Source organism: Equus przewalskii, chromosome 27 (genome assembly GCF_037783145.1).
Source record: "Equus przewalskii isolate Varuska chromosome 27, EquPr2, whole genome shotgun sequence".
Taxonomy (NCBI): Eukaryota; Metazoa; Chordata; class Mammalia; order Perissodactyla; family Equidae; genus Equus; species Equus przewalskii.
In genome coordinates, this window is record NC_091857.1 from 30878809 (window position 1) to 30903510 (window position 24702).

Genomic DNA, 24702 nt, shown 5'->3' on the forward strand with positions numbered 1-24702 from the left:
GCTTTAGATGAAGGGTCCCCTCCAACTCTGCTTTCTAGCAAGTGTGGCCTGGGGCTGCCCAGGAGCTCTTATCTCTCCCTAAAGCAGAGGTTATAAATTGGTGGTCTTTGGGAGGAATTCAGCTTGAGGTCATACTTTGTTTGGCCCACATAACTTTTTTTTAATTGAATTAGTTGCCAACATTTAAAAATCAGGAGATTTTAAATAAATATTCCGATTCCTGGCTTATTTTAAGAATGCATAAGTTCATCAAGACTGTGCTGCATTCCCAGCTGGCTGAAAATGCCCGAGTTGAGCAGCTGTGGCAGCAGCCTCCCCCTTAGAAGCGGTGGGGGGAGTCTAGAATCTGCCTCCATCTCCGTCTGCCTCCATCTCCGTCTGCCTCCATCTCCATCTGGGCTTCGCTCTGTTGCTTTCTATCTGTGGGCATCAGGGTCTCTATGGCAGAGTTTAACTCTCCACAGGCAATCTTACTTCCTTATTCCCAAGACTCTGGGACCACCTCATCAGAGCCCCCAAGAAGTAACATCCACTTTCTAAAGGTATTGTAGTGATAATCAGACAACACACACCACAGCTCATGATAAAAGACTTTAATTTTTACAAATGAGATCTGATTAATTCCTCAAAAGTCATGTTGTCCTATCCCCTGAGCACATAAAATGTTAATTGAGATTCTGTCTTTAAAGAACTCAGAACAGCACCTGGGCATAGCAAGCACTCTATGCACATTAAACCAACTTTTAAATATGATAATAAGCATTTGAACATTTGTGGCTCGTAAGAGGTCTGAGGGGTGTGGGGAAGTGAGCTGAACGTCTGGTCCTTCAAGGACAGGGAGGACAAAGCTCATGGGATCTCTCTCTGCCTTAAAAGTCGCAGGAATCTCGGTGGGGGAAAGGGAACTGGTGATAACAAGCCAGTCTGTGTGCCTCTGGGCATCACGTTGTGGCTCACATGCACTCTGGGTCCCTCGCCAAACCTGCGTTCCCAGCCTGCCTTTCCTTCAAAATGGACAATACATGCAGGGAACGCCCACAGGGGCCATGAGATGCCAGCAGTCATAACTGGGCTTCCGGTGGCCCAAGAACCCCCGAGACATTGGGCAAAATTGTCTATGTGCATTTTTCAGGTGGGGGGATCAGAGCTTTCACTAAACTTTCAAAGGACTGAGATCCAAAGAACCAGTTATCTCTAGGACTATAGGAATCCATGCCGGAGCTCGGCTCCAGCGATGTCCCAGCCAAGCCCTGCCTCCAAGCCCCACAGAGGAATCGCTGTCTGTCACATGAAATCAGGACCGGAGTTGGACTGAGCCTGAATTGCCCATCTGAGGATGGCCGACAGTGCTTACATTGCTTTTAAATTTATATCCTGTGCAGGTTTTTAACAACTATGCTTTATTTAAATACCCCACGCTCTTCAGGAATCAGCAAGCCTTAGGGATGTCGCAGAGCCCTAACGCTGTAGATGGCAGCTGCAGAGAAAGGCTGAAGCCTGAGGGCGCACGTTCTCTGTGATGCTCCCAGGTCAGGTCACAGAATGAGGCTTTCTATGGCACCTCCCCCAGGGCCATCCACCACCACCCACAATCCCTTCCCCAGCTGTTGTCTGGGAGGGAAGTTTCTGGGGGAATCTTCTGTCTTATGAGGAGAAGGCGTGCTGAGAGGGAAGCACTGTCTCTGGGGTGAGGTGAGAGGCTCTGCATGAGGTTCCCATGGCTGCTGTAACTAAATATCCCAAACTGAGTGGCTTAAAACCATAGAAACTCAGCATCTTCCAGCTCTAGAGGCCAGAGGTCTGACATCAAGGTGTCATAGAGCCGTGCTTCCTCTGAAATGTGTAGGGGGGGTTCCTTCCTGTGTCTTCCGGCTTCTGGTGGTGGCCGACCATCCTCGGTGCTCCTTGGCTTGCAGTGACATCACTGCAGGCTCTGCCTCTGTCGTCACATGGGGTTCTCCCTATGTGTCTTTGTCCAGCTCTCCCTCTCCTTCTAAGGACGTCAGTCATACTGGATTAGGGACCACCCTAATGACCTCATCTTACCTTGATGACATCTGCAAAGACCCTATTTCCAAAAAAGGTGACATTCACAGGTACCAGGGTTAGGACTTGAATGTCTCTTTTGGGGGAACACAATTCAACCACAATGGTCACATCACCTCAAAAGACCCTGCCACCTCAGTCCCATGTGTTGCCTCTTGTCCACACCCACTTCTTCCCCTGCGCTCTTCGGGTGGTGGGTGCCCCCTTCCCTCTGGTGGTGATAGCTGAGCTTCTTCCCTTTGGTCAGCAGGCTGAAGTGGGGAGTTTTTCTCCTGCATCTCAGTCCTGTAGGAAGTGAGTTCCTTCGAGATTGGGATGTGTGAGTTGGAAGTGTGCATGTCTGTGTGTATGTGTCTCTGTGTGCACGTGTGTGCCTGTGGGTGTGAGTGTGTGTCTGTGTGTATTTCTCTGTGTCAGTGTGTGTCTGTATGTGTTTGGCAGGGGGATTCATGAAGGGTGGGCACAAGGGAGGAATGGGAGGCAGGAAGCCCAGAGGAAGACAGAGCCACAGCAGTGAGGATAGAAATGACAAGGGCAGAAGAGGCAGTGTCCTGTGACAAGAGGGGAGTGTGTTTGTGACAAACGTGGAAATATTATGCCGTTGGTCTCAGACCCGTAAGGTAGGTATATTAATTATGATATTGATTCGGCTACTTTAACAGAAACCAAAATAACAGTGACTCAAGGAAGATTGGAGTTGGTTTCTCTGTCCTATAAAGTTGGAGCTGATGGGTGATCCAGGAAGGTAAGGAGACCCTGCTCCATGATGCTGCCCAGGGTCCCACACTCTTCTTGCTCTGCCACCTGTGAACATACTGCTCATTTCCAGAGTCAAAGCTGGCTCACCACTTCATCCATGTCCCAGCTACTGGAAAAGGGGAAAAGGGAAGTGGAGAATGCCTCCCTTCCTTCTCAAAGATATTGCACTCATCAACCCACTTCTACCAGCCAGAACTTCGTCATGTGACCTTGCTAGGTGCAAGGGAGTCTGGGAAATACAGCTCTTACTCTCAAAGGCCCTGATCTCAGGGATTCTGCTAAAATTAACAAGGCAAGGACAGATATTGGGGCACAACTGACAGCCTATTATAGAAGGAGTGTGATTTTAGAGAAATAGTGTTATTATTCCACCCTTCACCCTTTACAAGAGCCCCCAACCGTATCCATATAATAAAGACTATAAGAGGCCTATGATTAGAAAAATCAGATTGTCAAGTAGGATTTGTGCAGTTTTAGCCAGTTGTGGGGTCATGATGAAGGGTCCATCTCAGGAAGGTATGTGCCTGGCTGTTCCACAGCCAGCTCGTTTTCAATGACATAACACGCCCTGTAGCTCTCCAGAATCCGGGACTGGAAGTACTTCTTGTCCTTCTCCTGCCAGGTGTCAGACTCGATGTACACATTGAATGGGTCGTGGGAGTGCTCCAGCTTCTTGGAGCGGATGTAACTCAGCATGATGCCCAGGGTGAAGAAGCCGAAGAAGCCAAGCACCATGAGAATGTAGAGTGCCTCAAGCTTGCCGTCCTCGTTGCTGGGGGACCTGCGGGCTGGGCTAGACGTGTTGCTGCCCTGTTGAACTGTCCCCTGCCACAGCTTGGCCAGAAAGGGCATCACAGCTGTGGTGTTAGACAGGATCATCCTGGGCTTCAAGGTTACACTGCTGGAGAGGGAATGTCCTGGAAAAGTGAAACTTGAAATCAAAAAGTATGTATTGGTCAAAAGCCCCATATACGCACACACACACACAATTTTTTTAAATCTCATATAAGAGGGTGCCCTAACGTTCTCCTCAGTGCATGGGACGTGCCATCTTGGAGCTGCACAACACCCTCTCTTGATTGATCAGTTGATCAATTGATTTCCTTTTATTTCCATTCACTGCTCCCACTCCCCACGACCACAGGCAACCACCAGAATGAGTTCATTTAATATACACTTTGTGTTGTATGTGTGCATTTCAGTTTATGTGTTGTGGATCAAATTGTGTCCCTTACGCTCAATTCACATGGTTGAAGCACTAACCCCCAATGTGACTGCATCTGGAGGTCTTCAGGAGGTAATTAAGGTTCAATGAGGTCCTAAGGGCAGGACCCTAATCTGAAAGGCCTGTGGCCTTATAAGAAGAGAGAGCAAGATGTATCTCTCTTTGCCATGTGAGGACATGGCGAGAAGGCAGCCATCTGCAAGCCAGGAAGAGAGCTCTCACCAGAAACCTGTCCTCTCTGCCCACTGTCTCCCACTGAATGGCTCACGTGGGCCGTGTGACAGTTTCCCATTACCTTAATCAGGTGTCACTGTCCCTGAATATCCATATAATGGGCCTTGGAATTGTAAAGTTGTCTCCAAGTAGCCCTGGAATTCTGTCAGGGGTTTCGTGTGCTCTGAAACTCCACCGAGGTGGCCTTGCAATCACTGATAAACTAAAACAGGTTTTAGTCATTTTTCTGTTTGAGAAAATGCTGGAAACAAAATCCCTAGGGCCAAGATGATGACGCCACACTCCAAACTCAACCCAGAAGGGGCCACTGAGAGCTGCTCAGACTTAAGTGGGCTTCCTCATTTCTCAAGACCTTCAAGGTAGCAAGTATAATGTACACACTCTTGGGGTGGCTGTTGGAACTAAGGGTAAATGGTATGTTTTGGAGCCTAGTTTCTGGCCAGAAAGGCTGCAGAAAGGGAAATTCCAATGTACATGGCCAGAGGCAGGTTGGCGCTCAGGCTCTCCCAGCTAGGATGGGGACTGTGACATCACACGTTGTCTTGCCCAGGACAAATGTCAGCCTCAGAAACCTACCTCCACTCCAGATTAGACCTGGCGCTACTTCTTCGTAGAATTGGCTTAATTTTCAACCTTATACTGAACCCAGCTGCAGGTGAAGATGAATGGCACCTCCCCCGTCCTCTTCCTCGACCCCTCCCTGAGATGGTGCAACTCAGAGTTCTATCACTGGTCCTCTCTGCTCGCTCTGTCCTCTCTCTGGGTGACTGCACTTGCTCCTTCAGGTTCACCCACCAGGCTCATGACCCCAGGCACCCTTCGGAGCCCCAGAGCAGCGTGTCCAATGACCTGCCAAGGATTCATTTATCTTTACCAGCCCCAGGCTCCTCAAACTTAACACCGAGCCCTCTTGGGGGAGGGTGCTCCATGCCTCAGTGAGCTGTGCAGCAGTGTAATCCCCCCGGAAATCAGAGTCACCTTCGCTGCCAATCCCATCAGTCAGTCCCCAGCTCAAAGGCCTTCCTTGGTTCCCCCCGATCTTTAGGGTGAAGTGCCCTGTCTTCAACAGGATGTCCGCCCTAAAGGGGAGAGGCCCTGCCTCCCTCTCCTGTTCCACTGTGCCACTTGGCCCAGACCCTCTGCTCTAGCCCTGCTGGCCACTTGTGAACCTTGTGCACATCATCACGTCCTTGCATGTCCCCAGCAAGGCTGCCCCTCCTTCTTGGCCCATGAAACTCCTAAATGGTGCCTACTCATGCTTTAAAATTCAGCTCAGCTCTCCCTCCCATCCTGAAGTCTTCTCTGGTGTGTGGGGCTGGGTTAGCACCACCCACACCACTGTCATCAGCTCTGTCCTCCCACCTGGTCCCCCACAGCCTCCCTAGGCCAGTGCCTGGCACACAGCAACATAGGAGCTGCCCATGGACTTCTTAACACCTCTTGATGGCTGGGGCCTGATTCTTCATAGCCACTTATCGAATTAACAGATGCCGATGAGCTGCCTTCCGAGCTTCAGCTCAACCCCTTTTCAAGAAGGACAACTGCCTCCCTCCCAGAACCACAGGCTCAGAGAGCAGGAGAGGAGGGGCAGAAAGTGTTCAGACGTTAGAATTGCTTCTCCTCCCCTGGTTAGGATTCTGGCCCTGCTGCTACCCGGCCACACGATCCTGGTCTGGTTCCTTGGGCCCACTCAGTCTTGTCTTTTTCCCTTCAGAAATTGGGGAGAAACATCACTGGCATTGGCAGCTGTTGGATCACTGACCAGGGACCTAGAGGGGCCAACATAGCGCGTGGCTCACAGTGGTGCACACTGAGTGTCCTCAGCGTAAGCATATTGGTTTTTCCACCTCTTAAGAGCGAGCAGCCCAGGGAGCTGAGGGTCTGGGGTTGGTGGTTTGGATCTTCCATGGCTGACCGCTGTGGCTCTTTCTGTCCCTTGCAGAGAAGCTGGTGGCGAATGAGAAACAAATGAGTTTGTTCCTTTCCTGCCATCTCCGGAGCTCTTGAATCTGTGCCCAGAGATCTGTGAGTGGTTGAGCTTCGCAAGTTCAAACAGACTCCCAGGTACGGATTCTTAGACAAAACCAGCGTTTTGTCTAAACGTGGTTTGTTCTAACCATGGGGTAGACAGGAATTTTTTGGTAACAGTTTCTTTCCTAAAAGCTTAGACCCATTGCTGCTGGTCTGCTGGAAATCACTCAAGACACGAGGCTCCTGGGCAGCTGAGCTTACGGAACACGACGCCCAACATTCTCTTTTTAAATGACTTGAAACCACTTATGAATGATAGAATCCTGCCCCAGAAAACAGACAGAACTTGAGCTTATAATACAATTTTTTTTCCAAAAACCCAAAGTCGCCACAATTGATAAGTCATCCTGCTACCAATTGCTGTAAGAGTCCTTATCACTTAATGACCATGTGAGTCTGGAATTATGGCAGACAACCTCCCAACATTAATTGGTTTGAACCCATAGCTCCACACAGCAAGTTAACTTCAGAGTAACTTCTGCAATGAGTTCCCATTGGTGGGTTCCCTGAGAAGACCTGTTACTTAAATCCAGGTGGACTTTCTATGTCTGAAAGAAGCAACCAGAAACATCGGCTTTGAAAACCTGCCAGGCCAACCATCCTCAGCATTGCTGTAAGGCAGTGGTGCTCAAACTTTAGCATGCTGTAGAATCACCTTGTAAAAATGCAGACTGTGGGGCTCCACCCCCAGAGCTCTGGTCCAGAAAGTCTGGGATGGGGCCTAAGAATTTGCATTTCTAACAGGTTCCCAGATGATGCTGATGCTTCTGGTCTGGGGACCGTACTTGGTGACCTATTGGAATAACCTGCAGAGCTTTAAAAAAATACCGATGCCTAGGGGCCAGCCCAGTGGCGTAATGGTTAAGTTCGCATGCTCTGCATGGTGGCCTGGGGTTTGCAGGTTTGGATCCGGGGCATGGGCCTGCCACTGCTCGGCAAGCCATGCTGTGGCAGCATCCCACATAAAAGAGAGGAAGATTGGCACAGATGTCAGCTCAGGGACAATCTTCCTCAAGCAAAAAGAAAAGATTGGCAACAGATTTAGCTCAGGGCCAATCTTCCTCACCAAAACAACAATAAAAAAATACCACTGCCTAGATCTCTCCTCCAAAGATTGTGATGTTCTTGCTCTAGGTTCCTATCTGGCATCGGGACTTTTGAAAGCTTTCCACGTGATCCTAACTTGTAGCCAAGATTGAGGACCACTGGCTATGGCGTGGGACCTTAGGAAACTGACCAATTAGTCTTTTGTAGTGCAAGGTAACAGGAAGAATTTATAAGAAGAGAAACATGATTTAATGGCATAAATTTCAATCTAGTTTGTTTTTAAGATTTTGGGTTTTTTTTTTTTTTTTTGGTCTTACTTGTCGCTAATGTGATCTGAAGAAAAGTTGCAGGGAGAAATTAACAAGTCTTCACTGGAACCTCAGCTGCCCCGGTTCTAACTCACGCTGGCACCTTAAATTATAATGAGCCTGTCAGAGCTTCACGCCAGACCAGAAAAGTCAATTACCGCCTTTCAAATAACAATTCTGAATCTTTAAAAAAAATCTTTTTCTTCCTTTATACTTAATTTATTGTATTGCTTTTGCTAACTGCCCTCTGTGCCCCCAAGGCCTGCATGCCGGGTCACATGGGGTTTCCATGTAATGAGTCTCAAAATGAGTTTGGCAATGTTCTCTTAATAGTCAGCCTGGTGTAAACGTCACAGAACCCAGACTTCAGGTCAGCCGGCGGTTTATGTCCCATTCTCCAAGTTCACTTCCATTATTATGCCAAGTGCTGCCCCGTGGCCATGGTTTTAGACTCTTGGGCTCCAGTGGATTTGAGCATCAAGTGACCCCACAGTCTCGGCTTACAGAAAACTGGGCTCCATAGAGCTGAGCTGACATGCCCAAGGTCATGTCTCCTATCAGAAACACATCTACGATTTAATCCTCTCACCCGGGACTCACATTTTATTAGTACAGAAAAGGCAGTTCTCAGAGAGAACGGGTTGTGCAGAATAGAGCTGGGTTCTGTATTTAGGCTCAAAGGAACTGAGGAAACAGCCACTTGTGTCAGGTGAAACTGGGTCTACCCTATTGGGCACCAGCTTCTGACCTAAGTATGCCATCAAAGGTGCCCCCCGCCAACCCAGGGAGAACCACAGCTTCCTGTAGCATGCACAGTGAAGAGGGGCCTGGGGGAGGCCGAGGCAACAGGAACCAGGGAGGTCCAAGGCCAAACACCCCCACTTTGACGCTCAGCCTTGTGCTGAACATTCTCAAACTCTGGCCTTGTTAGGCTCAGATAGCATGGGAGTGGGGGAGTGTTCTAGAAGTTTCTGCTTCTGCCTGGATTTGAGACTATTCACAAGGCATAGACACTGCCCCCACTGAAGGCTAGTGCAATTGTTTTCTTCAAAGCTTCAACCCAGAGCTCCTGGTCTGCTGGAAATCACTCAGGATGCGGGGCTCTGGGCAGTGGAGCTGAGCTGACCAGGGGCAAATGGGGACCAGCTGGGCCCCCACCACCCGGGGTTCTGTAAGGCCCTGGCTGCGCCCAGGGGAGAGGGGGGCAGTGGGGACGTCATGCTGTTCCTGGCACACACCGCCTTCTGCATCTCTCCCACATGTTCCAGCTACGTCACCTGTCAGCACTGATAATAGTCTGAAGCTTTTAGAACAATTTCTCAGCGCTGCACATTTCTTTCTTTCTTAGGTATTCACTGAAGGAGTTCAAAGCTTATGGCTGATGCGAAGCTTTCTTGTAAGAGGGATAGGTTCTGGGGGTGAGCGAGGGAGAGGGGAATGTCAGCTTTGGAGCTCAGTCTGAGACAAACCCCAGGCTCCCCCAGGCCTTGGCTCCTTATCTGGGCAGGATGGGGATCACATGCCTGTCGTTCCTAACAGCATTCTTTACTCATTTCCTCGAAAGAGCATCCAGTCTTGAAATGATCATTAGGAAACAGGATTAGGGTAAAAACAATCATGGATAAGCTTAATTTAGGTGAATATGATCTTATCAAGTCAAGAATTCCATTAGCCAACTTTCATTGGAAGCAAGTGTCAACTGTTTTCATCTTTATCACAATACGGTGTCCAAATTTGGGAGATATATTTACCTCCTGGCAGAAAAGCAGCCAGCAGGGGCCCGCAGACCCTTCCAGACAGTTAGCTGGGTCTTCTCACCTTCCCCTCTACTGGGAGGCAGCGAGTCACTAAGGTGGCCAAGGTCTCAAGGAGTCAGGGTGAACCCTGTACAGAGGCACATCTGACTGTCCCTGGAGATATGAAAGGGCTTTCTGCCACCTCCCTGCTGGACATGGGGTGTGGCTCTCGAGTCTGGTCATAGGACCAGAAGCTTCCCAGACCTCTCTGTGGGTGATAGAGTGGGGCTTCGGGGTGCGAATTTGGAAATGCAAACCAGTGAGCTGGTGAAAGAAACCCCGTCGAACTCAATATGGGAAAAAGGATGAGCATTTTGGCGCGGAGAACAGAAGATGGCAGGATTCTCAGACGCTGGGAGGGCAGCTGAAGTCACACAGACGGAGGGCAGATGGATTCTCACCTCCAGCAAATGAAATTAATTCAAGGAACCTCAGTTTCCCCATCTGCAAACGGACTACTGGCATCTACCCTGAGTGTGCCACAGGATTTTGTGAGGCGTGGGACAAGCCCACAGCTTTCCCGTCTCCTGCTTTTGCTATTCTCTTTGTGAGAGAGGCATGACCACCATATCTGCTTGTCAAAATCCTGCTGGTCTTCCAAAGCCCACTGCTACACGAACCCTTGTGTGAGCCCTCATCTGGACATCCCCTCCCCTCTTTACCCCTCATAGTGCCTGTCTATACCTCTCATTCTAACTTGTATTGTAATAATTTGTAGACTGGTCTGGGCATTTCCTTCTAGAATCTCAGGAAAGTCAGAGACATGTCCTCATCTTGTCCCCACTCAGGACCCAGAATGCTTCCATACGGGTTTGCCGAATTAAATGGAAATGCAAAGAATTAGATTCAATATGACTACAATGAGAGCAAGTAATCCATAAAGTACAACACGCTGGAAATAAATTGCTGAGTAACCAGATGAAAACCTCTTTCAACATATTATGTTTTGATATAATAAAATGTAAACTATTTTTATTTGCTTTATCAGTACTATTTATTTTGTATATTAAAATTTACATTAATACAGTTATGTAGGTATCTGCAAGCCACCCTATTCTTAGAAAGATTGCAGGCGGTCAGTAATTTTTAATAAGACAGCATATTTTTCATCCTTCTCCCCCGCTTCCCGGAACCTTTACTCTGTTTTCCTTTCATCACCTCCTGATATGGTATAGTTTTCTTATCAATTGCGGTCATTGCTTATTGTCTGTCTTTCCCACCAAAATGTAAGCTTTGGAGGGCAGGCATCTTTGTGTGTGTTGTTCCCACGTAGCTCAAGGACTAGAACAGTGTCTGGCTCATGGTAGGAGCACAGGAAACATTCTCAGGATGCAGTCACTCGTGTGTGACTGAACAAACGTTACATTAACCACCACAATGGCCTGAAACCACACAGAAACTGTCTCCCCAGCTCTGCCTTCAGAGACTTAAGATGACGGAGGTGATCCCTCTGATGTCTTCAAAGTGAACTTTATTTTCAAAACAAGGCACTTTCTAATAGCCTGTCCAAAGCAAGACATCTCTGAATATTCTGGAAACTGAGAAGGTGGTTCTCAGATCCATCCTCAGCTCACCTCAGGCGAGCAGCCTGGAACAGCAGAGGTGGCAGAAGGCTTTGCCCCCGCGTTAGAAACCCGGAGATCGGAGTCAAGGGCTTTCTGACAACTCACTCATCCCACGGGAGTTAAATCAACGGTGGGAGGGCAGCAAAGCTCCCCACAACCACGACCATGATGACAGCCGTGACCATGATGACAGCTGTGGTTACTGATAAGGCCCTTGTTAACGGAGCTGGGAGCGTCTGTAAACGTGGGCTCAAAAGAAACTGTCAGTTCACAGGCAGCAGACTGAAAACCTGGGGCCCGGGGTAACACAACGGGATAGACTGAGCACACACACATGGCTGCTACTCCGTCAGATTTCTTCTAAAACTTCCACGTTTTCCCCAGTTTCTACACTCAAGATCAGATACCAATAATGTTCTCCGTGTCCCATGCCATTTCCCCTGGGAGATGCCAAGGCCCGAGGATCTTCCTGGTCACAAAAAGTTCCCTTTGAGGGCGGGTGTGTATGCGAGTATTGCCTGAGCTGGAGATCTTTGAAACTAAGTGGAGACCGGGGTCGGAGGCGGTTTTAGTTTTCTTTGGATGCTTTTAGGTATTTTTCAAATTTCCTACAAGAATGCCTGTAATCTAATAATAATGGAAAATGTTGTTATTACTTGATGGTGAGATGTTTTTCCATGCATGCGTTCTATAAGTGAAGACAGGCGGAGGGGAAGGAGGCGGGAGGCTGAGCCATCTCTCACTGCAGGGATCCCGGCGCCTCCTGCCTGGGGCGCCCGCTGCTCGCCCGGGGGCTGAGACCTGGTCCCTGGAGTCCCCTCAGGGTCTCCCGACTGGGGCACTCGCGTGCCGGACGAGGAGGCCGGAGGCAGGAGCCCTCGACTTACCGGGTTTGGGGCGCCGAGAGAGCAGCAGTGCAGCGAGGTCCGCGCTGGCCGAGCGCAGGGCACCGACAGCCGAGCCCCGGGGCGGTGCGCTCCGCGGGCCAGTGCGCGGCGCGGGGCGGGCGGGGCCTCCCGAAGCTCTTGGCGCCCCGCCCCGTCCCCGCGCTTCCCCGCCAGGATCGGGCCCCCGGGGAGACCTCAGTCCAGCCCTGGCCCACCCCGGCCCACCGGGACCCACCCAGGCCCTCCGCACCCTGAGCCCCGGGCCAAGCGCCTTGGATCACGCCGGGTAGGCAGGCGCAGGGCCCCCCAGAAAGTCCGTATTGGAACGGCCAGCCAGCCGGACAGGCAGATCTGCCTTCCTGCAGGAGTTTGGGGCTGGCAGGCAAGAAGCTGGGGCCCATCCGGAAGACACCCTCACCCTCGGCCAAGCGCCGGGACAAACATCCCTTCAAACAGCTCCAAACAGTAGCTTAAAGACGCTCCAAACCCCAGCAGACTCCTTTTGGCTGCATCCCGCACTCTAGTTGTGGCCATGCCATCTATTCGGCAGAACTTACACAGCACTTGCTGACTGGCTCTCCGGCCCCGAGCTGGGGCTGCAGCTGTGGACCAGACAGGCTGGGTGCCAGCGCGCAGGAGTCAGTAGCTGGAGCCACCCACGCCTCGGCACCCGCGCGCCAAGGCCCTCGGGGCGGTAGGAATGGCCTTTCCGGCCGCCAGGGGCGAACCGCGCGATGGCCTGCGTGACCTCCCGGCAAATTTCTCAGCTGCTGCCCCCCGGCTTGGGAGGCCAGCATGAGAAGGCGCGATTCCCAAACGACAGTCCCAGGAAAGCTTCGGGGAATGAGAGCCAGAGTTCGCACTCTGCAGGCTGGTAGCCCAAGAGGAAGGTTCCTGACTTAGAGCAAGGTGACATTCTCTAGCGTCACTGCCCTCACGGTCTTCCTTGGCTCTTCGCTTCTCCTGGGACCTCGACCTCGGTGTTCTGAAGGGAAGGACGCCATTGGAAGTTCTCAGACGAGTCCACTAGGTGTGGCATTCTAGGATTCTTAGTGACACTGGCAAAAGCAGAGCTGGCATTCCTCTTCACCATGGGTGCCGGTATAAACCCACACAGCCACTTTGGGAAGCCCTAAAACGTCCACAGCTTTGATGTGCGAAATCTATTCTATAGAAAGGATCTGAACCATAGAAAACCTTTAAGTATAGAAAGGTTCTTGGTAGTTTTACTGATGACAACGAGAATCTAATTGTTTTAAAATAGAAAAATGGTTAAATTATGGTACATGTGGTAGAATATTTTTCTACTTGCTGCAATATGATCTGCAGTCATTAAGATAACGTCTACAGGGGCGGGCCCGGGGCCGAGTGGTTGAGTTCCCGCGCCCTGCTCTGGCGGCCCAGGGTTTCGCAAGTTCGAATCCTGGGCACGGACATGGCGCCGCTCATCAAGCCATGCTGAGGCGGCATCCCACATGCCACAACTAGAAGGACCCACAACTAAAAATACACAAGTATGTACTGGGGGGCTTTGGGAGAAAAAGGAAAAATAAAATCTTAAAAAAAAAAAGATAACGTCTACAAATAGTTTACAACAACATGAGAGATCCTTATAATGTTAAATGAAAAATACAAGGCCCTAAGTCGCACACACAGGATGTTATGCACTATTTCAAAAGACTGTAAGAAAACATGCCACCGTGTTAATATCGTGTTAGTGGTGGGCTAACATGGCATTTATTTTCTTATTTATATGATTCTGTTTTCCTTTTCCTTTTTTTTTTCTTTGCAATAACTCTACATACTTTAATATTTGGGAAAAAATACATAAACTTTACCTGAAAATTCCCTGGATGCTGCCTCCTCAAGGTCGTGCTGGATGTACGTTGTCCCTTTTTGCCCATCTTTCCACAAAGGACTCCACCAGGAAGGAAAAATGGATGATGGATTGAAGCAAAAATGTTTGTCCTATCAAATGTATGTGTAGCCTTTTCAGTGACAACTCTTGGACCAGATAAACAGGCATGGGACACCCAGACCAGCTGTGGAGGTCACCATCTCCCCTGTTCTGGGTGGAACAATACCTGCGCACCTGTCACCCAGTTATTGTGAAGACAGTGTGTATGGAAGTGTTTTCAAAAAGGTAAAATGTTATGGGAGTGGTGGTGTTCTTATTTCTCTTCCAGGTTCTCTCCATCCCACATATGATGAATTATTTTATTATGATGATTCTGCCGTTGTCATTTCCTACTGTAACGGTAAGACAGATTTGCAGGTGAGAACAAGTGGATTCTGTTACTCTCGGTGAACTTGAAATGGTTTCTTCTTTTCTCTTTCTCTTCCTTCTCCTTCCCCTCTCTCAATCTCACCTCTTCCCATCATACAGGTGAGACTGATCCTAAAATAATCGCAACATCAACAGGGCCACAGCCCACAGAGCCCGTGGGTCATTTCTCTGTGGTTCCTCCACCTTCTCCATTTTTCTTGGTCCCTTCACTGGGGTCTGTCCCATGGGAGAGGGGTGGCAAATGTGGCCTGCTACTCCTCTCAGTGGGTTTATCTTCCTCTTTCATGAGCTCCCACCTCAATGCAGGTGACATCCCACCTCAGTGCAGGTGACATCCAAAGCCAGAGCTCCAGCCACTTCTCATTCTTAGGAAAATCTCAAATCTCAGCTTGCAACTTGGATGCTTTGCTTGTGCTCCTAACCCTGCTCACATGCTGCTGGAGATGGAAAGGCCGCGTCACCAGAAAGGATGGATCTTCAGTGTAACCTACCCAGGATGCACTTACGGAGGCCAGGATCATGCAGACAGTTCTTTGCTGTTCCCTCTGGCTGCTGTTCAGTTGGTGTCTAGATGCCCCTGCATTAGCCTGGGGACCTTCCCTGCCCTTTGGCCCCCTTCATTATTGCTTTTTAACCGCTCTACCCCCATGGCTTCTACTATCCCAATGGGCAACTCTCACTTCTTACTGAGAAACACCTGGAAGGCAAGCAAACTTTCGCTAGTAGCAGCAGAAAATATCCTGGGCACAGTAGTATGCTAAGATTACAATACTTCCTTCCCCTGAGAAGGACAAAGAGGAGGAAGGGCACTGAAGTCGTCATCCTGCCTCCCTGGTGACAGGTGAGGAGGTGCAGAATGATGGAAGAGAGCCCCACTCTGCCACGTGGGGCGTTGTCCCCCCACTGCTGTTCACAGCTCCATCAGCATCCCACGCCAATGGCTTGAGCTGCCTGTGTCTTCTCTGATGGCCATTTGGCTTTCTCAAGTCTCTTCTTTCCCCCTTCCTTGGCCAACATCTCCCCGTCTGATTCACTTGGTCGCAGGAGCTCTGCCTCAGTTTCCTCCCAGGACTCCTCTTTGTCTGGGAGTCCTTCACACAAGAGGCGTCCTTCCCAAACCTTGCAGTCTCCTGGCATTCTCCTAAAATCACCTTGAGGATTGCTCCTGTTCCAAAGAGAACCACCCACAGCCTGCTCAGGGCCCTGCAGGCCATTCCAGCTCCTCGACCTCATTTCCCACAGCTCTGCTCCTCCGAGCTTCCAGACCAGCAGAAGAGGCGCTCCATTCGCTGTGTACACCCTGCCTTTCCCCTGCTCCGGACCCTTCTCCCAGGGGTCTGCCCTCATTTCCAGCTTTACAAACCAGAGGTTGATAATCATCCTTCAGCTTGGGCCTTGGACTCTCTTGAATCCTAGATCTTCAGCAGAGATCGAAGACTAGGGGACACTGGGCAGCTCTGAGCCTCCAGGCAGAAGGTCCATTTGTTTGCTTTAATTTTGAATTAGTTAAGATTAAAAACTTGAGAGCTCTTTGATGAAACACATAGATTTCTGGCTTCTCTTACAAAACTTGAGGGATCTAGAAACTTCACATCCACCTTTGACAGAGCAATGAATGGCTTCAGCCCCTTTCTACCAAAAGGCAAACTAGAGAGTTTGCCACAGGCCCCACCACTCTACATTGTCCCCCACAGGGACATGTGGCAGCCCCACTGACTGAATGTCCTGCCTGGTTCTGTAGGGATTGAGTTGGCCACTTCCATTTGAGGCCATTCCTTTCCCTGACAAACTTTCTGCAAAGCCCCTTATCTGGCTGTTCCCTCACTTTGCAAACCTGAGAACTCATTTCCTCATTGAAGTGTTTTTGTCCTGGCTAATTTGTTGTGTTACAAGTACTTTTCGGCTGGGTCAGACGTGTGTTCTGTTTATCCTTTTAGAGCAATGATTCTTAATTTTCTCAGTTGCTTCTTGGGAATCTGAGAAATGCTATAGTTCCCCCATCCCCACCCCAAATGCACACATGTGCAACATTTTACCTACAATTCAGGAGATTGATGAACCCCCGATGTGCCAGGTGATTCGTGGCTGTCACGTTAGAAGCTGTTGATTTAGGGCAAAGACTATCTTCCATTAAACTCAAGTCTGTAGTGTGGATTCTATGGGTCTCCACTGTGTATTGTGCTCAACAAATGCCACTCAATGTTTCCTGACTGGGGGACTGCAAGATTGCCCATTAAAATAGTCATTAAGGGGCCAGCCCCGTGGCCAAGTGGTTACGTTTGTGCACTCTGCTTTAGTGGCCCAGGGTTTCGCTGGTTCGGATCCTGGGCGCGGACATAGCACCAATCGTCAGGCCCCACTGAGGCAGCGTCCCACATAGCACAACCAGAGGCACTCACAGCTAGAATATACAATCATGTACCAGGGGGCTTTGGGGAGAAGAAGAAGAAGGGAAAAAAAGATTGGCAATAGATGTTAGTGCAGGTGCCAATCTTAGGGAAAAAAAAAACTTCTACCAAAAAAAAAAGGTTATTTAAGCTGCCTCTGGCCAGGCCTTGGGAGACGTCTGCACTAATTCTCGACACCCTTGAGTCACCCATGGAAGAGGATGCCACTAACTATGGACCCATCGATTCAGGCATTACATCTGCCCTTGCATTTGGCAAATAACCACAACCTTAACCTTACTATGAAAAGAGTACATATCCAATTGAGAAAGCTTTTCCAAAAGAAATACCAGGGTTGTTTTTTTCACCCCCGCCCCTTTGCCTCCCTCCGCCCCTTTTTGTCCTGCAATAATGCTGTGCTGATAGGAACATGGATAAATTAATTACACTCTGGAATGTTATTTATGGCTAAGAAAGAACACTAAAGCTACACATACAATGTTTGACGTTTGAACACAAATATTGCCCTTCTGTTTTTTTAAAAAAAACCAATCAGTCTAGTTTATGCAGACGTATGTATAATCCTTTTAAACGCTGTGGATTTAAAACACAGAGGTAACAGTACACTGGATGTTTTAGCTAAAGAACAAGGCGACACAGGAATGAGATTAGCATCTTTTCAGTGCCTTGCAAGTCTGATATTATTTTGGTGTACCTCCAATTCCTGATAACATAGAAGCACTGTCGTAGCCAAAGGGCCTGAAATGGAAGGACATTGGCAAGCCTGAATGTAAAACCAGTGCAGGCAGCCTTTCTGGGAAGGTGTGCGAAGGTCACTTTTTAGAAACAAGACTGTTCACCACCATGGTCGTGGCCTCTGTGATGTTTCAGCCAGGACCCCGAGCCTGGTAGTCTGGATTAACGTGCGTTGCTAAAGATCCTCCATGGGGGTTGAAGGACCAAGAGAAGAAATCAGAGCTGGTGTCTGGTATGCGTCAAAGGAGGATGAAAGGAAGTATATTCTAAAGAAATCTTTAGAAAAGCAAATCCCAAATACCCTTATGGGCAAAATTTGTAAACAGTCAAAAGATGTTGATGACAACCTTGCCCTTCAGATTCATCCTTGTTCTAATTAATGTCCTAATTAACTCAGACCTAATTGAACTCAGACCTCTTTCCTTAAGATTTTTCTCAATAAATAAATTTCTCCTTTGATGACTGGTCAGTTCAATTCAGTGTTTATCGAGTTCCCATATGGGCAGTATGTAGGGCACACAATCTGATGTCCAAATTCGCCCACCTTGCAAGAGTAGAGCTCAAATGCCCCTTCTCTCACCAACCTGACCCCTCCCCCAACACACACAAAGACTTTCTGGAAGAAGTGGTCTTCTCTCCCTGCTGGGGACCACTGCGCAGGTTGCAACAGCACCCAGGTGTCACCTTTCATCTCAGCCCTCTGTACCCTTCTGTTCTCAGGACCGTTCTTCTCTGTTCTTTTCTGAAGCCCCCACCAAAGACGATATCAGCTTTTTCCAGGAATCTAACAAGAGCTTCCAGGCTGATCTCCTGACCAAGTCTGGCCCTCTTCATCTGTCCTGGTATGGTCCATTTTACCATCTTCCACCTCACACGTCAGTAATCAATGATGACATTGGATCTCCTCATGAGCTGTAAGCTCCCAGAGGACACGGTCTACCAACTGGTTTGCCTCCAGTCCCCCAGTGTGACCACCAAGAAGCCTGGCACACAGAAAGGGATTCATGGATATCTCTGGAGTGGATAACCAGTTACTCTTCTATCCGTGATTTAGAGGGCACCCCTTCCTGGACCAGACTGTACCACCTGGTGTGCCTGAACGTAACAGAACCTCAGTGAACATTCGCTGAGTTGAGTTGAATTTAACGGAATGTGGGAGCATGGAAATTTGGACTAGAGAGGTAAATAGAAGGAATAAGTGTGAATGATATTATCAAAATTAAAACCCATCTCTGTGAGAGCAGATCCAACCTTTTCTCCTCTGATATTGACCTTCTGGAAATTGCAAAATGCCCAAGGTATCATAAGCTTTGGACCATTGCGGGAAGGAATCGTCTTTAACAAACGCCATGATTGTTCAGTGTTCTATTTCTCTGGGTAGCGCGTGACCTGGAGACGAACATGGGTTGGGCTCTGGAGCCCCGTGTGGGGCCCAGGCTCTGAAGGTCGCCATCCATTCACTAAACCTGAGCTCAGGCACTTGAACTCCCCATTTCTCGTTTTGTTCATCACTTGGGTGGTAAGAATACCTGTTCTATTTGACTCATCGTGTCGGTGTGATGAAGAAAAATAGCTTCTTAAAATCTCTGTTCAACAAGGCAGTGAACTGAAAATGAGAAAGATAGGGGAGAGTGTTCTGGACAAGACAGCCCAATGAGTTCCTGCTTTGATCCATCCTTCAGCTCCGAACACAAAGCAATGACAGATAAGGTATAAAAATAGAAAGCTAAAAAGAGATGTCTGGCTCAACAGAGGCCGAAGAAAAACTGCTGGAAGCCTCTGACCCACTGGGCTCTTTGTTTAAAATCAGCAAGGAGTTTGGCTCCTGTGGGGAAAACCCAAGATGGCAGACGGGCACCTACATTGTGGATGTCTGGAACTGGGGTGGGAGCCCCGAAAGAAAGACAGGGTGGCTTTCCATTGCCTAGAGATTTTAGAAGAATGAGGGTCTAGAATGCCAGGATGGAAACCCAACCCCCAGCCCAAACTGAACCTAGTCACATACTGGCCTCATGATGGCACGAATGTCCCAGGATCACTATGGGACAGAAACCCCAAACTGCCATTATAAAATCTGGTCCAGGATGAAATTCCAGAGGCCAGGTGGAAGCTATTACAATAATGCTGGTCAGGGAATGGCTGGCTAGGCGGGGTGGAGGCAGGTGGGCAGAAAAATGAAAAGAAACAGAAAGACAAAACCCACTCAAAATGAGCCCAAAAGTCACAATTCTAAAACACTTGAGGAAATCTAATAGTAAGGACAGACTTGACTCATTTAATGAAGCTAGGACACTCTAATACCAAACCACACGAGGACAGGATGAAAAAGAAAAATCACTAGTCAACACCAATCCCGAAAATGGATGCAAAGATGCTAGATAAAATATCAGCAAACTTAATTTAGCAATTCTAAAATAAACACTATATCACAACAGAGGTAATTTATTCCAGGAATGTCAGGTTGGTTTAACACTGTATAATATAAGAAAACTGATGGATGCAGTTATCATATTAGCAGTATTAATATTAATATTATGATGTGATGGTTAATCTTATGTGGCAACTTCACTGGGCCACAGAGAGTCAGGTATTTGTTCCAACATTATTCTGGGTGTTACTGTGAGGATATTTTTGGATGAGATTAACATTTAAATCTATACACTGAGTAAAGCAGATTGCTCTCCCCAGTGTGGGTGGGCCTTACTCAATCAGTTGAAGACCTGATTAAAACAAAAGGCTGACTCTCCCCTGAGTAAGAGAGAATTCTCCTACCTGACAGCCTTCAACTGGAACACAGGCTCTTCCTGGTTCTACTGCAGCCTGCCAGCCTTCAGACTCAAACTGGGACGTGGGCTCTGCAGATTTTAGACTTGCATCCTCCATCACAGTGGGAGTCAATTCCTTGAAATAAGTCTCTTTGTATATGTATATATAATATATACACATTATATATATGTGTGTGTGTGTATGTGTGTGTGTGTAAAATCTCTGATTGTTTCCATTTTTCAGGAGAACTCTTACTGATGTATATGGTATTATCATCAAATTTTTTAAGTAACTTATTAAATGAGAAAAACCGCATGAGCATTCATTTCTTTATTTAATTAACATCCATGTATCAAGCATCTATGATGTGCCAGGCACTGTTTCAGGCACTGCGAGACAGGGACCAACAAAGCAGACAAAAAAATCTCTTTTCCCAGGGGGCTTATGCTCAATTTGGTGGGGGGAGTGGGGGAAAGAGCAACAATAGACAAAGAAATAAATAAAATTGATAGTATGTTAAAAATTTAGAAGTGCTATAGAAAAAATAAAGCAGAGAAGGGGAGTAGGGAGTGCTGGCCAGGGGTGGGGGGAGGTTGTAATTTGAGAAGATGGCAAGGGAAGACCTCATTGAAAAAGTGACATTTGAAGAAAGGTCTTAAGGAAGGAAGGGAGCAAGTTGTTCTGGGACCTGGGAGACCTCAGGCACCTGCATGACCTCAGGCCCCTGCATGACCTCAGGCACCTGGGAGGAGGCAGAGAGAGCAGTAAATGTGATGTCCTTAAGATGGTAAAGGTCCGATTCTAGGAAAAATAAGTACGTTAGAGTGGCTGGAAAGAGGGCACCAAAAGGTGGAGGGAAGGGAAGAGAGGCCCTGAGAGAGATGGGGGAAAGATTTTGTAGAGATTTTATAACCCTTTGTAAGATGGGAAAAAATTGTACGTTTCTGAACACAGGAAAGATATGCTTTGACTTACATTTTGGTGTGCTCACTCTGACTGCCTTGTTGAGAAATGACTGAAGATGCTGGAGAAAAGAGACTGTTCAGGAAGGTAAATAGAGATGGTGGTGGCTTGGACCAAGAAGGTAGCAAAGAAAATGGCGTGAATTGATCAGATTCTGGATTATATTTATTACTTATTAAAGTCACGTTTATTGAGGTATAATTTACATTCAATAAAATTTATCACTTTGAGGTATAAAATTTGAGGAATTTTAACAAATATATAGTCATAGATTCACCATCACAATAAAGGTATAGAATGTTTCCCTCTCCCGAAAAGTTCCAGTGTGTCCCTTTGTAGCAATCTGCTCTAGACCTTGGCAACCACCCATCTGATTTCTGTCCACACAGTTTCACCTTTTCCAGAATGTCATATAAATGGAATCACACAGATTGTAACCTTCATGTCTGGCTTCGGTTACAATGATTTGGAGATTCATCCATGTTGTTTCAGGTGTCAGAAGTTTGTTCCTTTATATTGCTGTTTCGTATTTCATTATAGATATACCACAATTTATCCATCACTAGTTAATAGACATTAAGCTTGTTTCTACTTTAGGGTTCTTATGAGAAAAATTGCTAAGAACATCCACTTACAGGTCTTTATGTTGCACCTATGCTTTTATTTCTCTTGGGTAAATACTTAGGAGAAGTAGTTGTATGCTTAACTTTATAAGAAACTTTCAAATATTTTTTTGAATTGATTGTACCATTTTGCATTCCTACCTATAGCATGCGAGATTTCCAGTTGGTCCCCATCCTTGCCAGCATTCAGAATGGTCAGTTTTAAAAATTTTAGTCATTCTAGTAGGTGTGTAGTGGTCTCTCACTGTGGTTTTAGTTTGAATTTTCTAAATGACTAATGATATTGTATATCTTTTCATATGTTGCTTGGTTCTCCATATCTCTGGATTGACGTCTTTATCTGATAGGCATTTTGCAAATATTTTCTCCCAGTGTGAAGCTTGTCTTTCATTTCATTGACAATGTCTTTCAAAGAGCAAATTATGAAGTCTAATTTATTAAATTTAATTTTGATTAATGCTTTTTTAATCTTAGGAATGTGTTTGTCTAACCGAAGATCACTAAGATTTTCTTCTGCGTTTTCTTTTAGAAGTTTTATAGTTTTTGGTTGTACGTTTAGCTTATGATCCACCTGAGCTGAATTTTTTATGAGTGGAGGAAAGGTTGAGGATTGTTTTTGTCTGGCAATATCCCACTGTCATGTTCCATTAGCATTTGTTGAAAAGACTGATCTTTCTCCATTGAATTACATGGGCTTAGACTATCACAACCAGCTAGACTACCATTTTGGAATAAGGCAAACTAAAGTGGTTTTCAGAATTTCAAAAATGAAAAGAATTCACATTCACTAAAAGAACTATAAATGGTTGTACTTCAGCCAGAAGAAAAGAGGACAAGAAGGAATGTGTGAAATTCAAGATGAAATGGTAATCACTGAAATTGATAAAGTATCTTAATAGGTTTAATATCTATTAAATTAATAAAATGATAATGATTAATTTAGAGGTCTTAAAAAGGGTAAGATTAATTACATGGATGAAAGTTCAATGGATAAGTGAAGTTTTCTGGGATCCTTGATGTGATCAGGAAGAAGATAGAAATATTGAATAACTAGAAACTTCATAGGAAAATTATTAAATTCATAGTTCACTAAGTATGCTAAAGATTTATAGGTAATTACGAAAAGAATAGAAAAAAATCTGTAAGTTGCAAAGCAACAAACTAAATTCCCTTTTTAAAATAAAAGTGAATATAGCATGCTTTACCAAACCAATGGAAAACAGGAGGGGAAAACACTTTAAGAAAAAAGTTCTTAAACAGAAATAAAAAATAAGATGATAGAAATATATCCAAATATATCAATAATCATAATATCTTTAAACAGTATAAACACACATGAAAAGCCTAGGATTTTCACGTTGAATAATAAAGTAAAATCTAACTATATACTGCTTACAAGACACATATCTGAAATAAAACCAAATCAAAAAGTTGAAAATTAAGTCATGAGAAAACATGCTAAGCCAGGGCTAAATGACAGAAACCTAAGGCAGCAATATTAACACAAGAAAAAAGTAAAAATTCAGGTAATTAATAGGATACAAAGGCCACCACAATTTAATAAAAGGAAACAATCTGCCAGGAAGATATTAAAATTATGGGTTTGTATGCACCTAAGTACACAGGCTCAAAAACATAAAACGATAGTGGCAGATTTACAAGAAATTGGGGTATCTACATTAAGAGGAATTGGGTTGTGGAGAGAGGTTTAACATCCTTCTCTCAGAAACTAATAGATCTCCCCACCTCAAAAAAAATAGTAAGCATAAAGAATATTTGAGTAACAGAATGAACAAGCTTTATTGAGTAGATACATAGAACCCTGCACCCAACTAACAGAGAATATACATTCTTTACAAGTGCCCCTGGAACACTCTCAAAAATTGGCCGTGAACGAGGTCACAAAAGAAGTCTCAACAAATTTTTAAACATCCGTTTTATACAGACTGGGTTCTACGACCAAAATGCAATTAAGTTATAAATCGGTGTGTGCAGCTCTGAAAACCAAAGAGGCAGGATGTGACACAAGTGGCACACCATGGCCATGGGGTCCCATGCTTGCCCCCCTCCCCTCTTCCTGAAAGGGAAAGAGAGAAGATGACAGGGAGGATTTGCAGCCTGAACAAGAGCAGGAAGGAGCCATTGCCCAGTTCCCACATGTGGAGTACATGTGGTGAGATAGCATTACAGTCTCATGTGTCAAGGGACAGGTTACCTTCCAACAGAGGAAGTGAATGAGTAGGTGGGTTCAATCCCACACAGAGATCAGAGATTGTGCCCTCAGAGAACTAAGCAGTGTGTCCTCCTGTCCACCCTGTTCTGTCTCCTGGCATCTGAGTGGGGGTATTCTTCCTGCTTCTGCATTCAGTCCTTGCGGATGATTATAGCATCAAAGTAGTGAAAGTCACGTTTAATAAGCAGAACTCCCCTGTAATCCTTGCCAATGTGGCCACCCTGAAAATCAGGAACTCCAACTTCTACCCTATGGGAGGAGCCAGCCTGTCCAGTCATGTTCAGTACATGAACACAATGTTTGGGACATATACGACAACTAATGCTTCCTTCATTTGACCTTGGAGTGAGCAACTGGTGAATTTTACCACAAAGGCTGAGATGGGAGTACCATTTTCCTATGTGTGCTTTTTCTGCATAGTACCTGATGTCCTGGACCACAACATAGTGATCTTCATGTGAACTTCCGTGAAGCTTTCATTCATTGGCCACATGACCTGGAGATCCTTGGAGACACATCACTATGTGGATTGTGGAGCAAATTCCATAGCTGTTTAGAGACTGACCTTGGTTCTTCCATGGCAGCACCTGTCAGGAGAGAGCACAGCATCTTTCGCCAAGGCCTGAGTTCCATGCTTACCTTGGGTAGTGTAAGCAGAGAAACTGGTTGTCTTAATCCCCAGCAAACATCCTCCTGCCACTTGTGAGGGAAAATCTCTAAGTACCATTTGTGTTTCTTAGAACTACTCAGTATCTAGCCTGTGCCCAGCAAATAGTAGGCACTCAATAG

The 24702-nt window shown here is 46.7% G+C and overlaps 1 protein-coding gene and 1 pseudogene across 2 annotated transcripts; one reads left to right on the plus strand and one right to left on the minus strand.

The window, feature by feature from the left end:
• Nucleotides 1-578: 578 nt before the first annotated feature.
• KCNE1 (potassium voltage-gated channel subfamily E regulatory subunit 1) lies at nt 579-13043 on the minus strand. Of its 2 annotated transcripts, none has more exons than XM_070597227.1 (2): nt 12456-13043; nt 579-3722 (listed from the first exon to the last, which is right to left on the minus strand). In XM_070597227.1, exon 2 carries the CDS (start codon nt 3682-3684, stop codon nt 3295-3297), a length of 390 nt encoding a protein of 129 aa, XP_070453328.1. In that variant the 5' UTR covers nt 3685-3722; nt 12456-13043; the 3' UTR covers nt 579-3294. The 2 variants fall into 2 exon arrangements, with proteins under 2 accessions (XP_070453328.1, XP_008515125.1); XM_008516903.2 differs by having other exon boundaries at nt 11899-12467.
• Nucleotides 13044-23734: 10691 nt separating this feature from the next.
• LOC103549187 (transmembrane protein 106C-like) lies at nt 23735-24470 on the plus strand (annotated as a pseudogene).
• Nucleotides 24471-24702: the final 232 nt, after the last annotated feature.